The 19,299-nt window shown below is 43.5% G+C and overlaps 1 protein-coding gene across 8 annotated transcripts in view; it reads left to right on the forward strand.

The window, feature by feature from the left end:
• The window catches only part of AATF (apoptosis antagonizing transcription factor), a 60,077-nt gene that overhangs the window by 12,532 nt on the left and 28,246 nt on the right, over positions 1 to 19,299 (forward strand). For all 8 annotated transcript variants that reach the window (XR_012631703.1, XR_012631706.1, XR_012631702.1 and 5 more), the window contains exons 5-8: positions 8,329 to 8,443; positions 8,794 to 8,998; positions 9,755 to 9,919; positions 10,692 to 10,775. Coding sequence is in view for 2 of the 8 variants with exons in the window: in XM_074890472.1 (XP_074746573.1) it covers positions 8,329 to 8,443; positions 8,794 to 8,998; positions 9,755 to 9,919; positions 10,692 to 10,775 (569 nt within the window). In the remaining 6 variants the exon portion in view is untranslated. The remainder of the gene's footprint in view (positions 1 to 8,328; positions 8,444 to 8,793; positions 8,999 to 9,754; positions 9,920 to 10,691; positions 10,776 to 19,299) is intronic.

Raw genomic sequence — 19,299 nt, forward strand, 5'->3', positions numbered from 1 at the left:
AAAACAAATGAATGAATCAGACCCTTTTTTGTAAATTTTGTTGTAATGATCCTATGATGTGGAGAGCTTTTGGTACGATCTGGGGTCAGGAAGGATGATAAGCTCCCAGGCTCATGGGTGGCCATTCTGCGTATGTGCCAGCGAGTGAGAGGGAAGAGATGTGAAGTGAGAAGCTCTCAGACAAAGGCACAGGTCTCTGTTTTGGAGGTCTGTTGTTGTTTGTGTGCGCGTTTAGTTGGGTACTGGGGGTGTGATGGGGTGTGATGTTCTGTGCATGTGCAGAATTTGGGCTGTGCGAGGTACCAGGAAAGTATTTTGTGGCTTGTCGTTACTGTCTGTCAATAGTTCAGAAATTCTGTGTGGGAGGTAGTGGAGAAGCACAGGATGTTTGTTTAACATGCAGCTTTGGGCTTTTGTTTTGTTTTTTTCAGAAAAAAAGCCTCTTGCCCTTCTTCACTGAGTGCCAAGGCTTTTAGCTTGTGGTATTTAGTCTTTTTGAGCAGAATTTTTGTCTGCTTCTCTTGTATAGATGTGGTAAAATTTAAATGCTTGCATTTTATAGGTTATCTCCATAGCCATATGTGTTGGATGCTATTGGCATTTGAGGGTTATTTTAAAGCTGTCTTAAATTCTAGTGCAAGAAAAGCTAGGAGAGTCTGTAGTTGTTGACCTCATGCACCCGAACTCCGGACTGTGGGGTTATGCCACACTTTAAACATGTCAAATAGGTTTGCCTACACTTAAGTTTTCCAAGATATTTAATAGCTAATTAAATTGAGTTTAGCTAAATACTTGTGCATGTTAGTCTGTATACTCCACAAACAAGATGTGGGGAAACAAAAGCTTGCAAAGCATCCGGACAGGCATGTGCAAATGTCAGCTAACTCGGATTAATTGGCAATTGGTTACCTTGAGATGGAAACTCAGTGCTTGTCATGATAAATGTAATTAATGGCCTGGTATTATATGGGGAGGTCAGTCTAGATGGGCTAATGTTCCCTTCTGGCCTTAATATCTAGATAACTATGAAATTTCACATTTCCTCTTCCTTTCTCATTCTTGCATATGTACTTGGGGATTCCTGCTTGGCAGAGATGGGAATGCATGCTGTCAGCTTCTTTACATTTACAGTAATGTAAAACATCAGTTTTTATAAATCTCATTTTTACAAGCCCCGTCCCCTCCCTGGTTTGGGCTGATATCAAAAGATGACGGTTGAGGCAAATCAGTAGAGCATGAACTTCATGGAAGTGTTTCTCTCTCTCTCCCTTCTCAGCTTTCCCCCTCCCCCAGTCCCCACTAATAAAATCCTTGAATACCAAGCCTTTTATTCTGTTGTTGCATCTAGTTATTTTCTTTACTTTTAGCAAACTCATCTGTGTCTGATCCTGTTGTCCTTACTGTCAAATGCAGTAATATTAGAGTGAAAGGGCTAAATTGAGTCCTTTCTGTAACTCTTCGGGAGTCAGCTGAACTGCTTGTGTGAAAGGGGTTTGCAGCATTGGCTCCTTTGTGCTGAGGGAATACAATTTTCCCCTCTGCAAAGGCTTTTGCATCATTTGCATTCCAATGGAACCAGCAAATTGGGCCTTTGGTATGGAGCAGACCTTTTTATTGCAATCAGCAGAAAAGTCGACCTTTTTTTTACTATCATTTGATAAAATTCCACAAACTCAGTGTTTTGGGAAGCAAGGAGGGAATGTTACTCCCATAATTTCCTAAAATAACCTGTTTTGTGCTAGGATTCAGCTGAAGTCTGTGAGAAACGTAGACATAACTACACCACCTCTAAAAAAATGAGCTCACTCTCCTCTGGCAAAGGGCTTGCAGCTAGCCTATAATTTCGTCTACGCTGGCTCTTGTAGCTTCTGTCTTACACTTATTTTATTTCTGTACCGTCTTGGTTTTGGGGCTCCAGGACATACAGGGGTGCAAATCTGAAGATAGCAAAAGTCCTGCCTGCACCATATTGTTCCTCCTGCAGTTAGTTACGCAGCGGGAATTACAGAAAAGCTGTTGTCCAAAGCCCCATGTTTAAGATGCGATACCTGGAGGAATTCCCTCCGCCTTTTCCTGGCTGGTAACGTTGCTTTGCTGTTGGGAATATAGAGCAAGCTCCAAAAGTAATACTGACAGACTTCAGAATTATGATACACTGGAGCTCTGGCGTAATTCTTTGTTGAAGAAGTTAGAGGCCTAAAATGTTAAGGCTTATTGTTATTCTGAGTTGATAATCTCTGCCTTGCTTTAATAATTTTTCCTCATGCCTGGATAGCCTGCGAGTTGCACAATAATCACTCACACAGCTTTGTAATCAATGCCCAAAGTAATAGGATTCCGCTGGCCAACGGCAATTAATAAATTTGTGTCTTTTTTAAAACACTAGCAAGTCGGGCCTGAAATACGACTGACTGGCTTTCCTCATTTGCATATTTATTGCAGTGGAAAAATTCTTGCCGAATGATTGATGTTGAGCCTGCCTCTTGAATTCCAAACAGCACATTATTATGAAATGAAAAATGCCGGCCATACAGTTGATTAAAGTTGAAGACAGTGGAATCGGTGTTTTTTAAGATTGTGGGAGAATTAAAGGCATATTTTAATAGATGTTGACAAGAAGTGAACTAACAAAAGCAAAGCAAAGGATTTGCTTGAAAAGATTTAATCAAACGTGTTTCTTGGGGGATTAATTGCTGGGGATGACTAGTGCAAGTGGCTGGCTTGTGGATTTGAATGAGAAGTATTGTTCTCAGGCCAGCATATTGAGTGCCATTTTGACCTGTGGTTTAACTCCTGTCCCACAGTCGTTTGAAAGGAGTGAAAATTTCCCCTCTTCATCTGAATGTTAGGATAAATGCGTGTACCTGATAAAGATACTTTTCATTATGTACAGCTATTAAAATTAAAGAGGTTTGATTCCTCTCCCTCTTTTTGTTTGCATAATGTGACCAGTGCTCTGGGCACTGCGTCTGTTCCTGGCAGCGGTGACACGGTAACTCCCCACCGTGGCCGGGGGAACTCTCCCAATATTTGGCAGCTCATCTTTTGCTCTGTGTACCCTGGTTCAACCACAAGCGTTGTTCCAGCTTTTCTGTGTGAGCACTTGATCCAGCCTGTGGAGATACATGGAAAATTAAAAGCTTGCATGCCGATGATATTCCTGCGATGCCAGATCCTCCGCTTTAATTGAGGGGAAAAAGCAGTTAATTTCCAGCTTTGGCGTGGGCTCTGAATTTCAGCCGTGTCCCGTGCGTGCGGTGTTTCATGCTGGAATGATGGTCCTGGTTGTGTCTGCATGTGGTGTGTACCCCGGAGCAGGCGGGCACCCTTCTGTAGGGGAGCGCTGCCGCAGCAGTGCCCCTTCACACCCTGTAAGGTGCCACGAGCATATCACGACGGAGTGAAAATCCTGGGAGTTTTGCCCCAATTTTTAGGATTCCATCCCTGCTGGGTGGATGCGCCAGGGTCAGGCGGGGAGGAGCTTGCCTGGTGGAGCAGTTTTGGGAATCCCACTGGTTGGCTCTCTGCGAGTACCTTTGAAAGCCTGGCCTTGAGGCACCGGCTTTTTTCCATCGACTTAAAGCGTCTCTGCGTGAGGCCGCTCCCTGCTGCTCCACACCAGCTGCTGCTCTCCGCAGCTGCTTGGGAAGATGAAATGAGACCCCATTTTTAGAGGTCACGAAAAAGAGCGCAGCTATTTTTCTGCGCGGGAAGCTGCCTTGCTGTAGACAGGCTGAACTTACGGCGACGGGCGAGCATGGGAGCCGTCGTGGCGGCACGTCCCCAGCACGATGGTGCTTGGGTTTGAGCGGTGGTGGAGGCACCGCTGTCCTCTGCGTGCGGAGGGGGCTGGTGGGGGGAGCCCCCTGGGGGGATTGTTGCCCTGCAGCCAGGAGCCACCCCACACAGAGGGGGCTGCCAGCAGCACAGCCAGTTTGTCCATAACCACTGGCATTGACAAAATTGATTTTTGTGGTTTGAGAGCAGTAGGACAGATTTCATCTCTGGTGGGTCTCCTGACACTTTTGATACATGGCAGTGCTCTCCCTGAATGGAGCTAAATACTCCAGGGCTACTTTCTGACTGGGTGAAGGGATGTATAAAATGAGAACGTATGAGGGAGTATTAACAGAAAGGCACACTTTGATTTACTGAGACTAGCTCCCAGCTTTCTTGTTGGATTGATATGCTGTCTGCTGGATCTGGAACAACTTTTTCACTCCTGTATACAAAATGAAGGGGCTCCCATGGACTCTTAAAAGTGACTCTTACAAGTTAGCATCTCACCACAGACACTCTGAGTCCCATTTAAGCTGGAAGTTATATTCAAACCACGTTTGCTGTGTTCTTGGAGCAGCTGCAGATGGATCTCACTCAGCATGTTTTTTTCTTTCCCAAAGGGCAGCTTTGAAAAGGTTTGATGGAAGAAGGGGTTGCGTGTTGTCCTGGGGTTAGTTGGCCTCTCCTACACACAGAGTATGAGTTGTTTTGGGGACTTCAGTCGCTCATACTGAAATGCTGTAAAGGGATCCAGCTTCTTTTGTTTTTAAGGCAGTACTGAGCCACCTGTCCTCAAAAACACAGGTTGGACATGAAGTCATAACTCCTGGAAAAGGAGATAGTTTTGAGATTTTTCTCACTGCTGATTTACAGCCCAGTGTTAAAGGTGTTAGCTGTGACACTGATGTCGATATAATGGAATATTTACCCCAGCACATTGTAGCGTGGATTATAAGGCAGAGGCAGCAAAGCTGCCAGTGTAGAGTGGGAGAGAAAGGGTGTGAGAGGCACAGACTGGGGTTAACCGGGGTGATAGGCTGTGCCTGCAGGTCAGGAGAGTTTTTGCAGTTGCTGACCACTGCCGGTCTGGGAAGGGGTAGCTGGGGGACCTTTCAGCATCTGTAGTTGGCTGAACACACTAGGGCAATACCCAGAAGTGATGCTGATGGCAGAGTTAGTGTAGTAGCTCTGGCAGTAAGCTGTTGACATCAGGATCGTCCCATTGGTGAATGAGTCTCAGCGTTGTTTCAGCCTTGGCTGGTTTGTGGTGCTTGTGAGAACCATGGTGTTGATTCGATACCTTCTTGGCCCCAAAAGCTTTAGCAACTGAAAATCCTCAGGGACTGCCCAGGACCTAATACAGCTCATGGCAGGGGGAGGCCCCTGCTATATGGTCAGGGCTGGCATTGCCTCTGCTCTTAGAGGTATTGCTGCCTTTGTTCTGGGAAGGGAGCAGGAGGTACAGACCTGATGGTTATGGCATCTGAAAGCTGCTAGTTGGTTGCCTTAATGTACTGGCCTGCTTGAAAGCTCCATGTTTGTGACTCTTTTCTGTTTAATTGTCTGTTTCAGACAACGAGCAGCATTAAAAAAAAATGTGCTGGGTGGGGGTAGGAGAGCAGGAGGGCTAGCATCCGGCTTTCTTTCAGAATGACACAGTTTGCATCTGTGAAACAGTTTTGGTCTATGCTGCCTACATTCACAAATGGATTCAGTCTTTTCCCCAAAGCAGCCGGTGTAAAGGCAGATGAGGGCATTAGCAGGAAGAGGAGATGAAGAGCGAGAGGAGACTGGGAAGAAAACGGTCCCTTCTGGAATTAAATGTGAAATAGATAGGGCAGGGCTGGATGGGAAGAGGGCAGGGGAGGGTGACACTTGGCTTCTGAAGTTGAGTTTACAGCACGCTTAGGCACCCAACAGTAACAATGAGAATGCCATCCGATAATGCTATTAAATACACAAGAACTGAAAACATGGAAATTACCCAGCTGTAAGAGGCTCATGATGAAGCCACTGTCTGGAATAATTAGCCCTCCCACCTGGTTAGACGAACGGTCATTGTCTTCTCTGCCCTCTCCATCCCCTTCACTCCAAATAAAACTGCTCCCCATCCCCACTTCTGTTGGGGTCCGTATCTCATAGCCTGGGGGAGCTTGAGCCTGTCTTTATTCCTCGCCTTTTTGCCGTGGCCCTGCTATACCCCAGAAGAGCTGGAGTGCTACTCCAGTTGTAATTGACAGGATCAAAGCTGCCTGGGGTGCATTAGCCCTGCTGCTGGAGGATAGGCAGCGGGTAGAAAATAAACAGTTTCGGAAGCTCTGGGGACATTTAGCTGTGTTGCAGGCAGCAGGAAGGATTTTGCTGCTGTAAGCTGTGCACTCAGGCTAGGGTGGGGGCTCTTTCCCTTTGCAAGCGATGCTTGAGCTGCAGACACATACAACAATTGCATTTTTAAGGGCTTTTGTCTATTTGTCTCTTGGAATTGTTTTGATGCTAACACATGACTGTTTTACAAGTATGGCAAACCTAATCCGTTAATAGGTTTATATAGAAGCATTGTCAGAACGTATCTATAATGGACTGCAGGCTGGGGGAGGATGAGTCCAACAGCTGATCTGCAACAAAAATCTTAAAGCATCTTCTCCTTGACATTCCTGTTACTGAGGTCAGGCCGTAATTTATCTGAAGATGGTGACAACTGAGCAGTATCACAGTGGTAACATGCGGGAGATTGAGACCTCTGAACGTCTGGGCTGATTTCTGCTTGCACTGTCTCTGTCTGTCTGATGAAGATTTGCTGTTCACTCTATCCATGATCTCTGTGTCCTCTGTTAAAAAAAAAAAAAAAAAGAAGAAGAAAAAAATCGAGTGGTGAAAAGTTCTCTCCATTCCGTTATGCTGACTACAAAGAAAGGAACAGCTTTGGGAGTTAAGCAAAGCGACCCCACTGACTTCACGTCAGCGGAGGAGCCAGCAGAGGAGGTACCAAGCTCTGGGGTGGTCCCACCACCGCAGTGCTCCTCCTGCCCTTCGGACAAATCCAGGTGCTGCGTCCACCGGGGTTACAGCCACCCCGTGAGGGGATGCGTGTTCTGGGTGCGTGGGGAGGGAGGCCATGCCTGCGTGAACGGATCCTGCAACAAAGTGGATCCTGGGGTGGTATGCTACGTTCCTCCAAGCGGTGCATTTTTTCTCCTTTCTGTGGTGCCTCTTTGTAAAAGTAAAAGGCAATACACCAGTGTCGGGTAAATATAAATTAATCTGTGTAAAGTTCAGTTTAGGTTTTTGGATAGAAGCGTGCTAAGTGTTTTACCTGTAAGAGCTGACCCAGTGATTGATGTGTAGCAAGGTACAAAGGGAGAGTTTGTGTAGGCCTAGACAAACACTTGTTTTATATCAGAGTGGTCTGCAGGGAGGCTTGTTGGTTGCCACAAAAGAACTATTTCTAAAGCACAGATGCTGCAACAGTGTGCAGTTAACCCTTCCCGCAGTCAGCTGCAACTGTGCATCCTTGGAAAACATAAAATCATTGGAACAGAGATTGTTTTCTCTGCATCTGCATAGATACAGGAAAATTGTCAGCTATGAAAGCCAATGGATACACAGCATCAGATCTACATTCAGATTTGTGTCTGCAAATACTCTGGAAAGCAACTACTCATCCCTGTAAAACTAGACCTTCACACCATGTATTGATCATTTTGTACACCTCTCCATCCCAAGCTTTTCTTCACTTTCTCTCTTTCTAAGGATCTCTAGGCCTGCAGTTCTGCTTTTCTGATCAGAATCTTCTCATTAAACTTGCCAGGTCATTGTTTAAGTTTCCCCCATAGATCAGATCTTGCTACATTTAATTTTACTTACAATCTAATTTCTTATACCTCCTGCGTGGTGAGCACAGCGGTAGTCACAGCCCTGCGGGAGTTTGGTTTCTCTTCTCGCCTTCCTTCCTTCTGCTCCCTGTAACGTGCATTATGTGCAAGAGAGAAAAGTCAGAGGTCAAGTTTAGACGGGATGTACGTACACACATTTTCCCTTGTGTTACTTCATATTACTTCATATCACTTCATATTATTCAACTGAAGCTGGCCTCTGCTGCAGAACTTAACACAGGAGAGAAATGAGTGAGTCAGCAAAAAGGTTGTTGTCGTATATGAGTGTCATCAGACACTTCTGCACACAGTACTTGCTTCTTCAATATGTTAATGCTTTAGGCTCTGCAGTCTGCGTATTTGTCGATAAAACATTAGATCAGTGTACTCCTGATGTGCAGCCAGGCAGATGTTTAGAAGGCAGTCCTGCCTCCTTTCCTCCTTTGTAGGAAAGAAGTGTTCTTTCCCAGAGTGGTGGTATTTGACATTAACAGCTATAAATCAGTTTGAAAATAAAACCACATTTCTAACTGATTAGAGAAAAACAGTTAATGGAACATGCAGTAGCTGTGGTAGAAATTCAGATTCAAGATGAGAAATTAAGCACTGCAAAGCTAAGTCTTCACCAGAAACAAGGATCAGTGGCAAATTGTCACCTGTGTCTCTCGTTCTGCAGGTTGTAAAGCCCTGGAGACATTGCTGAAAGTGTTAGTGGACCTTCAGGATGAGCTGCTTTATCAATACCCAGGCACGAGGCATCTGGTAGATGGAAAGCAATCAAAAACTGAGAGGTAAATACAAAATAAGACAAGACCTTTCTGAATCCTTTGGTCTCCAACGCTCCAACAAACAGGACAATGCACAGCCTTCCTGACCATATTCATTCTCTGCTGTTCTCTCAGTTGCTGCTGTATCTGTGTGACAGACACTGGACAAGTGACCATTTGAATTCCCCTGCCAGTGTGGGAAGTCTGTTTTGTAATTTTTCTGTTAATGGAGGAGGGGCTAAACTGTGGGTCTTTTGCCATAAATATCACCGTGGTGTGGAAAGAGCATGGGTGGCAGTGGAGGAGCCATTAAGAATTCACACACGTTGCCTTAGAGAGGTGTAGGTTGTTTAGTCTGTGTATTTTTGTTCTAGTGATGATGAAATCCCTAGCAGTAGTGATGAAGAGCAAGTGGATAAGGCTCAGGAGAAGAGGAGGAGCCTCCCCAAACGAAAGCTAAAGATGGAGGACTACCCAGAGTTCATAGCCAAGCGGTATGCTGACTTCAGGACCTATCGGAACAACATCTTGCAGAAGTGGCATGACAAGACAAAGCTGGCATCTGGCAAAATGGGAAAGGCAAGTCTTTGTGTCTGTGTGCTGACATGCTCATTGTTTAGCAGAGATTTGTGGAACAAGTGGATTTGAAAGTTTCATCTTGTGGAAGTTCCAAGTTAAGTCAAGAGTTACAGCCGTAAGAATTACACAGGTGCACGCTCTTCCCCAAACTTAAAGGAGTTTGGAAAGAAGCTGAGCCCTCAAATTTCAAAGGCATAGGTTGCTCTCCTTTGTTTTGAGCAGATGGGCAGGAAAAAATTTTTTCAGGGGCAAATGGTTTCCCAAGTTCTGGGAAAAACTCTTTGATAGTGTTGGTGTGCTCCCAACCAGACATCTCATCATAGCTGGTCTCCAGCAGCAAGTAAGCTCTATGAAAATGCCACTATTGCTGATCAACAAGCTGTTCGTGGTTTACAGCAGAACTAGGGGCTTCTGTGGCTCTCCTCCTCCAGGAAGTGTACGCTTTAATACAACGGGTAATCATTTTGCCCAAAGATCCAGGGTCTCCTAACATCTGTGAGTTAGTATTAATCATTGAGAAGTTCATCTGAACCAGAACAGCAAAGGCATTTTATTAAGCCAGGCGTCAGGTTGCCTCAGGTTGGGAAGGGAGAGAGAAACAAATAAAAAATCCTAGCAGAAATCCCTACAATGAAACCCAAACCCCCTCCTCTTGGAATGCTGTCTGCTTATCCACTGACATGGAAAGATAGAGGAACATTGCTGCCTTGAGGAAAAGCTTTCTGCATTATCTGACACTAGTTAATGTTGTTGCAGGGTTTCGGTGCCTTTGAGCGTTCAATCTTGACTCAGATTGATCATATTATGATGGACAAAGAGAGATTACTACGGCGAACGCAGACCAAGCGATCAGTGTATACAGTGCTGGGAAAGCAGGAACAGGAATCTAATCCGGTCCCTGAATCTTTGCCCGAAAATTCGGTAAGGGTATTTTGTTTATTTAACTCACCCTGTAGTAGCAGTGAAACTCTTTGCAAAACAATTAATTTGAGCCTTTAGCAGGTAATATTCTTGTTTGTGAGAGATTTATGAAGGAGATACCTGCATGTTGATTCCTGTAATGTAATGACAAAGAAAAAGGTGTAGACATTTCAATTCTAGTTTTATGGTGTTTGCATTATCTCCTGTGCCAGTTCCTGACAGGGGAAAACAAGGTTTGGTCTGTGATTCTGCCCCTCCTGTGATGTAGGAAGTGAAGCTCACTATATCTGCTTTTTGAGGTACCGGCTACAAAACTTTGGTTTTGCTCTGGCGTTTAGAATCTTTAACCCGGAAAGTCACTTCTAAAATCACACTGCATACAACCTACAGAATATGTTAGTAGTAAGTCTGTTATTAATTTAGTATTTAAGAATGAATAAATATTCAATTCAGAGAGATCATGTAGAATTACTGCACTTGCAAGATATATTTTTGCCATTACATTAAAAATATCTGTAGTATTTTGCCAGAAAGACTTTGCACAGTCCTATTTATTTCCCAGTAAAGGTATCATAAATCTATTTTGGCATTGGCAGCGTTTCTGCCTTGCCTTTAAATGTATTCCTAGTCCTTAAAAGCTTGTTATGTTGGGAGCTTTTCTCCATTCCTTCATATCTTCAAGTGTGTTTACAAGCTGCTGCACGTGATGTCATCAGAGTTAGGGAGAGAAATACGCATATACGAGCTTTCAGTATTTCCTTTGTGCTTCTAGGAAGTCCTCCCTCAGTCCGATTCCAACAGGCACCTGAAGGACATAGATGAGGAGATATTTGATGATGATGACTTTTATCACCAGGTAGGTGATGGTAAATCTGTGTTGGAATTATGGCTCCAGTTCGTTTTTAATACAGAGCTAATGTGGTTGGTTCTGTGCTCTAAATTTCTCTTACCAGTGAAACTCAGTTACCTGTTTAACATCCAGCATCTCTGTAGATACCTCAGAGGACTTTGCTCTCGACTTTCGATGTAGGGCCATGTGAGCTTAAAGTTGCGTTGTGGATGTCACCTTACTGCCATTGCTGGCACTGCAGCGCTCGAGTGAGTCAGGGCTGCAGGATGTTGTTCTCGCTGGTGATCGTTGCTACACAAGAGAAAAATTGCTAAATTCTCTAAAGGTGACTGTTCTCTGTGGGTAGAGTCCCATTATGAAAAACGATTCTAGCAGATACTCAAAAGCACCTAAGTTACTCTCATCTCAACCTAAATCATCTCATCTACCTACTGAATGAAAAAGCTACAGGGCTTCTCTAGCACTTTTCTTGGAGTTGTGCCAGCTTGGATTTAGGCCAGTTATTCTTTTTGTTTGCAAAATTCTTAGAAGCAAGGAATCTGCACCCAGTGCATGGAGGCTGCAGCTTAGGGAAACCTTGTGTTTGTAATTTATTTAATAAACGACAGTGCCGGCTTTATGAAATACTGAAATTGCCAATTATTGAGGAGTATGATTCACTGTCTTTCCTCAATGCATGAAAAACTAGTTTTTCTCTGATGATCCACAGAGAGCCTTAATTTCAGGAGTAAACAAGTATCATTATATCATTAGAAAGGCATAAATTTCTGATCTGAATAGTTATTAGAGTGGCTAGTAAAGTGTTAGGGCAGTGGAAGAGCTGTTGCTGTGTGACTGTCCTCTGATAACTGATTTAACCAGAAGCATTTGAATACTTCGAAGATTTGGGGTTTCACGTACAAAGCCGGGACTAAAGGTGAATAAAAAAGTGTATTAAATAGGTAATTCTTATCTGTGTTTTACAGATAGGAAGTACAGAGAACTTTAATGCTGCCTGGGTTTTTTTTTCCTTCAAAGAAGATTTTCAACACACTTCCAACCCTACTGCTGTAGATGTCCAAGAAAATTTTTGCAGTAGACCTCACCTAGTGCAGAATTAGGACAATTTGAATATTTAATGTTTGTAAGAGATCTACTCAAGGCAGGCTGCCTCAGAGCCAGGATTGTATTCCAAGCTAGCTTCTCTCCAGGCTGTGTCTGTATTTTAAGAGCATTTCTGCTAGTATTGCTGTGACTTGAGCAGCATCTCTTGGGCAGGTGGAGATGGGCTCTAAAATGGCGATCGGAGAGTGCCCGTCTTGTTGGCAGCAGTGGTTGAAGAGGCCAAGTCTGTAAGGCAGTAAGATAATACTGAGTTGGAATTTGGGGTCCGAGTGGACCAGAAGCCCAGCTTTGGAGGCCAAGTGGACCCTGAGAACACAGAACAAATTAAGTTAGTCTAACAAAATTGTGAAGTGGTCAAGGAGAAATAGCTGTGGTTGACAGTTTGTGGACCTGTGCAGAGAAGGTGCTTATTGGCCGTGAAATGTAAAATTTTAAAAAGAAAAATAGCAATAGTTGAATGGCCCATCTTTCCTTCTAATAACTTTAACTTCGATAAATCGTGATTTCAGAAATATGACTAGTCACAGCTTAGCTTTTCCCCTCACTGGTTAATTGGGGTGCTGGGGTTAATCTAAATTAAAACTTAAACTAATAGAGGTCATTGAGGGAAGAGAATCACCTGAGTAAAACAAATGGGTCTGCCAGGCACAACTGTATCTTGGCCATTTCCCAAGAGGGAAGTGGCAGCAAATTGGAGTTGTTTCAGCATTCGGTAGAGGTGAAGGATGGGTGACACCAGTTTAATGTACGGCACCTCCGGAAACGTTCCAGATTGCATTCCTTGCTGTACCAACTGCTGCCTCCCACGCGCAGTGAATAGGAGCAGGACCAGCCAACAACATCTGGCAGCACAGCGAGGAATGGGTGCAACTTTCGAAACCCCATAGACTCTAAATATGGTGCTTAGCCTGGTGGAGGCTTTAATCACTTACCACTCTTTGGCAGCGGGCTACGACAGCTTATCCTAGCCTCGTACATCACGCACAGACATCTGCTGAGCCGCGAGGCAGCTACACATTCATTTTCCTTTCTGGCTTGTTTTTTTTTAATATCCCTTCCTCCCTCCTTCTCTCCCTCCCTCCCTCCCTCCCTCCCTCCCTTCCACCCTTCTTCTCTCCTCCCGTCCCCAGCGTGCTTCTTGGGCGAGATGATCTGTAAAGATTATTGCTTCTTTGTGTGCAAGTAATTGTGGGGATGCCAGCCCCTTGCCAGACCCCGCGCAGCACCTGTTCCGCTGACCTGGTTAATGTCTGCTCTTGAGTGGGATTTGGCAGAGATTGGAGCGGAAGCCAATTCACTGATAAGGCTAAAGAAAATGGCTGTATGTTTTCTGTCACCTCCCAATTAAATTGGTTTCATAAAGTGCTTTCCTTTATTTGTCAGGGTGGTAAGCTGAAGCTGAACATTGCATTCAGAAAGGGTAGAGTGCATTACAATAGCGCACTGACAATACGGTGAATGTGTTTTCTTTCAGATGGGTCATAACTATGCAGCGCTTTTGTGTGCGTGTGTGATTGCGTGTGTGGATGTACATATATAAATAAAATGTAGAAAGGGAACTGGCTCTTCAGGAGTAATCGGCAGCAACGTCTCTAGTGGTTGGAGCTGAGGTTGCTCAGAAACTCTGACCTCTGTGCATAATACTTATTGCAAAGCGTAAGTGTACATTTCAACGGGTGCTTTTTTCTTCGTATTTAAATTTAGATCCAGACTTTCTTTAGTATCACTTTCATTTTTCTAAATAACATTTTATAATGATTCGTTTATTTTGATTACTGTTTATGGCTTATTAAAAGTAAGCATCCAGATAAAGGAGGACATTGGAAACCAACTTCCTGGATGTTTCAGTGAGAAATTAAGCAAGTAAAAATGAACGAGATCTGATGAATGTGCACAAGTTAATAACTGAATAAGTAGCTATACTGTTTCGTTACAGATTATAATACAAAAGTCTTTAATGAATCTGTTTTTCCTGTGGAAAAACAATTTTCTTATCCAGGTCTTGGTATTCAGTGAAATTCACCATGTGGGGCTGGTGGAATTTTACAACAACTCAGGATTTAACTCTGTTGTGTCTGTTCATCCCCCTTTGCCTTTCCTCATATTCTTCACTTGGTTTTATAAGCAGTTACAATTTTTATTGTGGTGGCCCATGTTGAATGGTAATGTAAAGCTGAGCTGAATAATGCAAGTGAAATATTTTTATTTGGGTTGCACTGGGTGGGAATAGTTAAACTGTTTTGGAAGGATCCTCATTACTGATAGCAGTGAGAGGCTAGACCCCATTTCCTTTTCTTTTAAACTCTCCTTCATACATGGTTTTAAGGGAAGAAAAAGGCTTTTGTATTTTTAGAAGTCATATTTACGTAGAATTCATTACAGCTGATATTGCAGCATTAAGACTTAAAATTCCAGCCTGCTACCAGAGAGCTGCTGGTCTGACATGCTACAGTGGAGATTTTATTATTAGGTTGAAATACTCCTCTAGTAAAGAAGAGAGTGGAAATTGGTTTATTTCCGACAGGAATTAGGTTAGTGTTCATATGCTAAGCGTTCCACTGGTAGCAGCTCTTCCCAGAACAAATGTTCATCATTGATGGCAGCAGGTATGCCTAAAGAGAATTAGGAATATACATAATCCCTTTTTTTCTCCGCTGTCCTGCTCCCTCCTCCCCCTAATTTTGGTTACGTTGTGTACCATCACGTTTTATAACAACCCCCAATCATCAGTCTTGTCTGTGATCACCACAACTTCAGAAGCTGAGCAGAGCCAAAGCGGATGGGGAATGTTTAACCAAACACTGAAGTCTTCAGAGAGAGACAGCAGCAGTTTGCCAGGCAGGACTGCCGGTAGGTTGGAGAGGGCTGTCACCCCTCAGCTACTGCGCTGAGTTGAACTGGTACTGCCTGGGATTTACTCCCAAGGTGAGCACTCTTGAATAGGCTTGCTCTCTTCCCTATCTACACCCTAATTACTTAGGAAAGGAGTTGATCTTATAGAAGATTTTGTTTAATGGTAGGACATGTAACTTGTTGTCCCTTGTGGAGTGGCACTGCCCACTCTTGCACACTTGGTGTGACAGATGTGCATTTTACAAGGGAGCAAGAAATCGCACTAACTTCCTTTTCCCTCGTTTAGAGTTCAGAATGCCTGCTTTAATCTGAGTAACTGCAAAATAAACTTGCAAGTCTGAATCTCTTGTTACGACACTTCTAGATCAATTTGTTTCTCTTCCAAGTTGTACCTGTGTCTAAATCACACTGTATGGCTTTTTAGAAAACTTTACCTGATGGGGTAAATTTCTCCTTGTGTCCCAAACAAGAGTCAGCCTAAAGTAGTTTCCTGGGCACATACTGTGGTTTCTTCTCCCAGGTATTTGATAATGCCATAAACAAGTAATTACTAATCCAGTGAACTATTAAAAGTCGATAATGGTGAAGAATAGAGAGAAGACTGGCTTTCTGACAAGCTGGTTTACCTTAATTAAACTGGTGAGTGATTAATATGGACAGCTGATCTTGTGGCTTTAATTAGATGCATTTAGAGTTTTGTGTGAATAAGAGATGTCTCGAACCATCCCACAGGTTAATGGCAATACAATACTCTTATCACAGGCATGTATCTTTCAAATGGCTGGGTAGATGGTTAATAACACGTTTTAAAGCTTGATTTGAAACTTCTCTTAATGGGTTATTAGAAAATACGCAAGTCAATGCCTATTTTATACAAAACTGAATTTTAATAAAATGTTTTTTAAAAAGAGACTGTCCAGCGATTTCGTCTTGCAGTTTAGGTTTTTACATTCTAAACAGATTGCAGAAAATTAAATTTTTAAAAAAGTTTCAAGGGCATTTAAAAATGTTTGAGCTGCAGTCTGAATTTTCTCTGGTGTTCCTAGAAATCCTAATGGTGTTACGCTACTACTGTGTGGGAGCTTGAAAGAGGACAAGAAACAGGTTGTTTCTATGTCTGGGCTGAACGCAGTGTAAAATGAGTGCTGAGTCCTGGACTAGAAGCAACCTTGTCATAATTTATGCTGTTTTAAATAATTGTATGGTGTATAAATATGAAAAAGAAGGAAAAATTCATGTGATTTACCATGTCTCTCTAAAGACTGAAAGAGAAAAAAGTTAAATTAAAAAGTATTGAAATTACATTGATAGAGTGCAGCTTTGTCAACTTTCTGTTCCAGAGTGACTTTGTATTTTCACCAAGACAGAGGAAAAGCATTTGGTGTTTGTAGTCTTACTTCTTTACTTGGGCTTGACAAGTTGTACTTAGTTTCTCTCTTTTTGTTTCCTACAGTGATTTTGTTAAAAAATAACTGCTTTTTAAACTGTTAAAAGATAACATTTTTTCAATGTGATGTGTCATGTTGCGGCTCTGTGAGGCAGGATGAAGGTAGTTTGTCTGAGCTTTTGAAAGGATTCTGTGTTAAAAGGTAGCAGAGTGCCATTAGTAGACCTTCACACCATGGTAATTGTTTACTCTCTCTAGTGAGAAATGCACATGTGGCTAGAGAAGTCCACATACACAATTTGCAATTATTTCAGAGTTCCTCACTAGTAAACTGAGTATTTTTTTAGCCAAGGAGTGATGGAGTGTTCTAGGAAAGGTCATGCCTGAAGTCTGGGTTTCTCACTTTTTTTCGCATTGTTTCAGAATCCACGGATAGTCAAATCTTTCTGTTGCTTTCAGCAAATGACTAAGATGGCAGAAGCAGTGCGAGGTTCTGCTTTTCCATTGTTCTGCACAGTTGTAAAATGAACATTATTGGCCCCTTGTTTGATATTATCGGCGCGGGGAGCTGACCAGGGCTGGTTTGCCTTCCCCGTACAGCAGCCAGCACAGTGGCTGGGCTGAGACTGTGTCTCACCTCTTCATGTACCCGACTCCTGAATTCAAAGGCAGCAGTGCCACTTGCAAGACAGCGTAGATGGCTTTGATGCACTGTAACAGAAATGACCCGTGCCTTTACTGGCATGTCTGAATATTTTAATAACATTGGAGAAAAAGTGTGTCTTTTGTGCCGATATTTCTAAGGTTTGTAAACTCAACTGTTTCCTGTTACTATAGATCAACGAGGTATTAATTTGAATTGATCTGTGAGGTCTAAGAAAAGTGAGCCTTTTGTCGCAAGGCTTGTTTCAGCTATGCTTAGCTCTTTGTCTGAACTGGAAATTCTTGGGGGTCTGCAAATCAGAAAGGTCAGCAACTGTAGCATTAGAAACGCTGATAGATAGTGCATGAAAATGAGACCTAACCTCTGAAATGAAAATTGACCTCTAACATGAGGAATGAATCCCTGTTACCCCTGAATAACACCCTGATGGCATTTCTAAATCCCTCTAATTTTGTACAATGTACTTTGTGTGCGTCTCTTTAACTAGTGTAGAGAGGGAGTCCTTTTCAGGTGAATCCTTTAGAAAGCACACATCACTGACTCCAGTGTAAATTTTAACAATGGCTTTGGTGTCAGCAAAGGTAGGTGACTCCTAACCGCTTTGGAAGCTCTTGCCTTCGGACACGTTCTACGGCAACGCTGCCGTGCTCTTTGCTAGTGCCTGCAGATGTGAAGCTCTCTCCTGCTGAGGATGCAGGAGGCAGAGTCAGTTCCCATCTGCTCCCGGCCCTCCACGAACACGGCTTGTGGGCCTTGGCCAACCACGCGACTTCGGGTGCTTTTCTTTGCTGGTGTGGTGGGTAGCCCCTGGTTTTGACTAGAGTCTGACTGGGTTGGTTTTAATAGCAAAGCTTCGTTCAGAAACACAGGCACAGGAGCACTCGTGGCAAGCATTGCCGCTTTGTTCCAAAGGCAAATAAACCTGACGTTAGCAACTTTCTTCTGTTTACTGTTGCCTGTTGTCCACTTTGCACATAGTTTGTCCTCCTGGTTCCAGCTTTTGGCAGGAGCAGCCTGGAGTCGGTAGTTGAGCCGCAGAGTGCTTGCACAAGGTTGCCGGTCACTGCGGGTAGGCAGTTGTGTTTGTTTATGTGGGAGCCTGAGCTTAGGTTTTTGAAGTTCAGGGAAAATGTGAAGAGGTGAAGGAGGGAAAGCAAAAAAGGATATGTTTCAAATCAAAGCCTTTTGATGCTGGAATTGCCTAACTCAAACTCTGTCTTCACACATCAGGGCTTAATGCTGATAGTGATTTACTTACACTTCCTAGTTAATAATTAGACATTGGGAGGCACCATATATCACTCCTAATGGAATATATGGGGTCTGATGAGAGTTTTCTGTTTTGACTAATAAATTTTAACTAGAATCACCAAGCTTAATGAAATATTACAGCTTCGGAAGTGTTTTAAGTCTTGTGCTGTGAAAACAGTGTTGCTTTATTCAGTAAATGAATTTATCATTCATTCTGTATCCTGAGCCCTAGCTGGCTCTGGAGCATGGGCTGAATGCAAGACTCTGAACTAGAAAGCGGAAAAACTAATCAAATCCTTAAAGACCAAAGGCAGCGAGGCAGGTCTAGACTGACTTTTTCAGTGGTAGCCTCTGGCTACATCCACTTTCATTTTAGTAACCATTGTTAGCATGATTTATAACTTTAGCTTTAAGACGTACACTATTTAGATGTAATAAGATGCTTCGCAGCTTTTATTTCTATTTCCTAATTTCCCTCTCCTCCCTGCTCTTTTTTTACTTCCCCCTTGTCTTTGTCCCCCTCTCTTCTCCCCGGGAGTGTCCCCAGTCCTGCAGTTGACGCTGCATTGAAAGAACATTTCACTGTCAGCCCCAAGGTCAACAAAACCGCCTCTGCCTCAACTAATGGCTGATCGGCTGGTGGCCTAGTTAGTGCTGAGGAGATGACTGTGTGCAGGGTTTAGTCTCCTACTGCTGCTCAAGGCTTTTCCCTGCTAATTCAGTACACAGAGGAGAGGATATGCCCCCCAGCAAATAATGGGATCCCTGCTGTCACCCTGCTAAATGCACACAGTTCAACTCCTTGCCCTTCACAGCCGTCACGGGAAGCGCTGCCTTGCCAAGAGGAGAGTGATCCTGACCAACAATATCCCGCCCGCTTCCCAGGTACAGCGTTAGCAACCTGCCCCAAAAATCTTGTTCTAGCCAGCATGGACCTACTTGTGAGACCTCGGCGGCACTCTTTAGTCTGCTGGTCTGGGGATTTGGTGGTCCACCAGGAAGAACAAGTCCTGCTGAAAATGTCTTGCAGCTTAGTTCTCTGAGAGCGTAGGATGTCTGTACATTACTGCCTTCTTGTGCCTTAGCCACTGCCATTACTACTCAGCAGTTTTTTCTGTGCATCGTGCCAAGGAAGCAAGATGAGAAGAGACAGTAAACACACCTTATTGCTGGTATAGGAAGAAACCACTAAAACCTTGCTGCACCATTTCTCGCTGCTGTTAAAACCCTCCCTCCCACCTTGCTTTTGACAGAATATTGACTAGAAACCA

Source organism: Strix uralensis, chromosome 20 (assembly GCF_047716275.1).
Source record: "Strix uralensis isolate ZFMK-TIS-50842 chromosome 20, bStrUra1, whole genome shotgun sequence".
NCBI lineage: Eukaryota > Metazoa > Chordata > Aves > Strigiformes > Strigidae > Strix > Strix uralensis.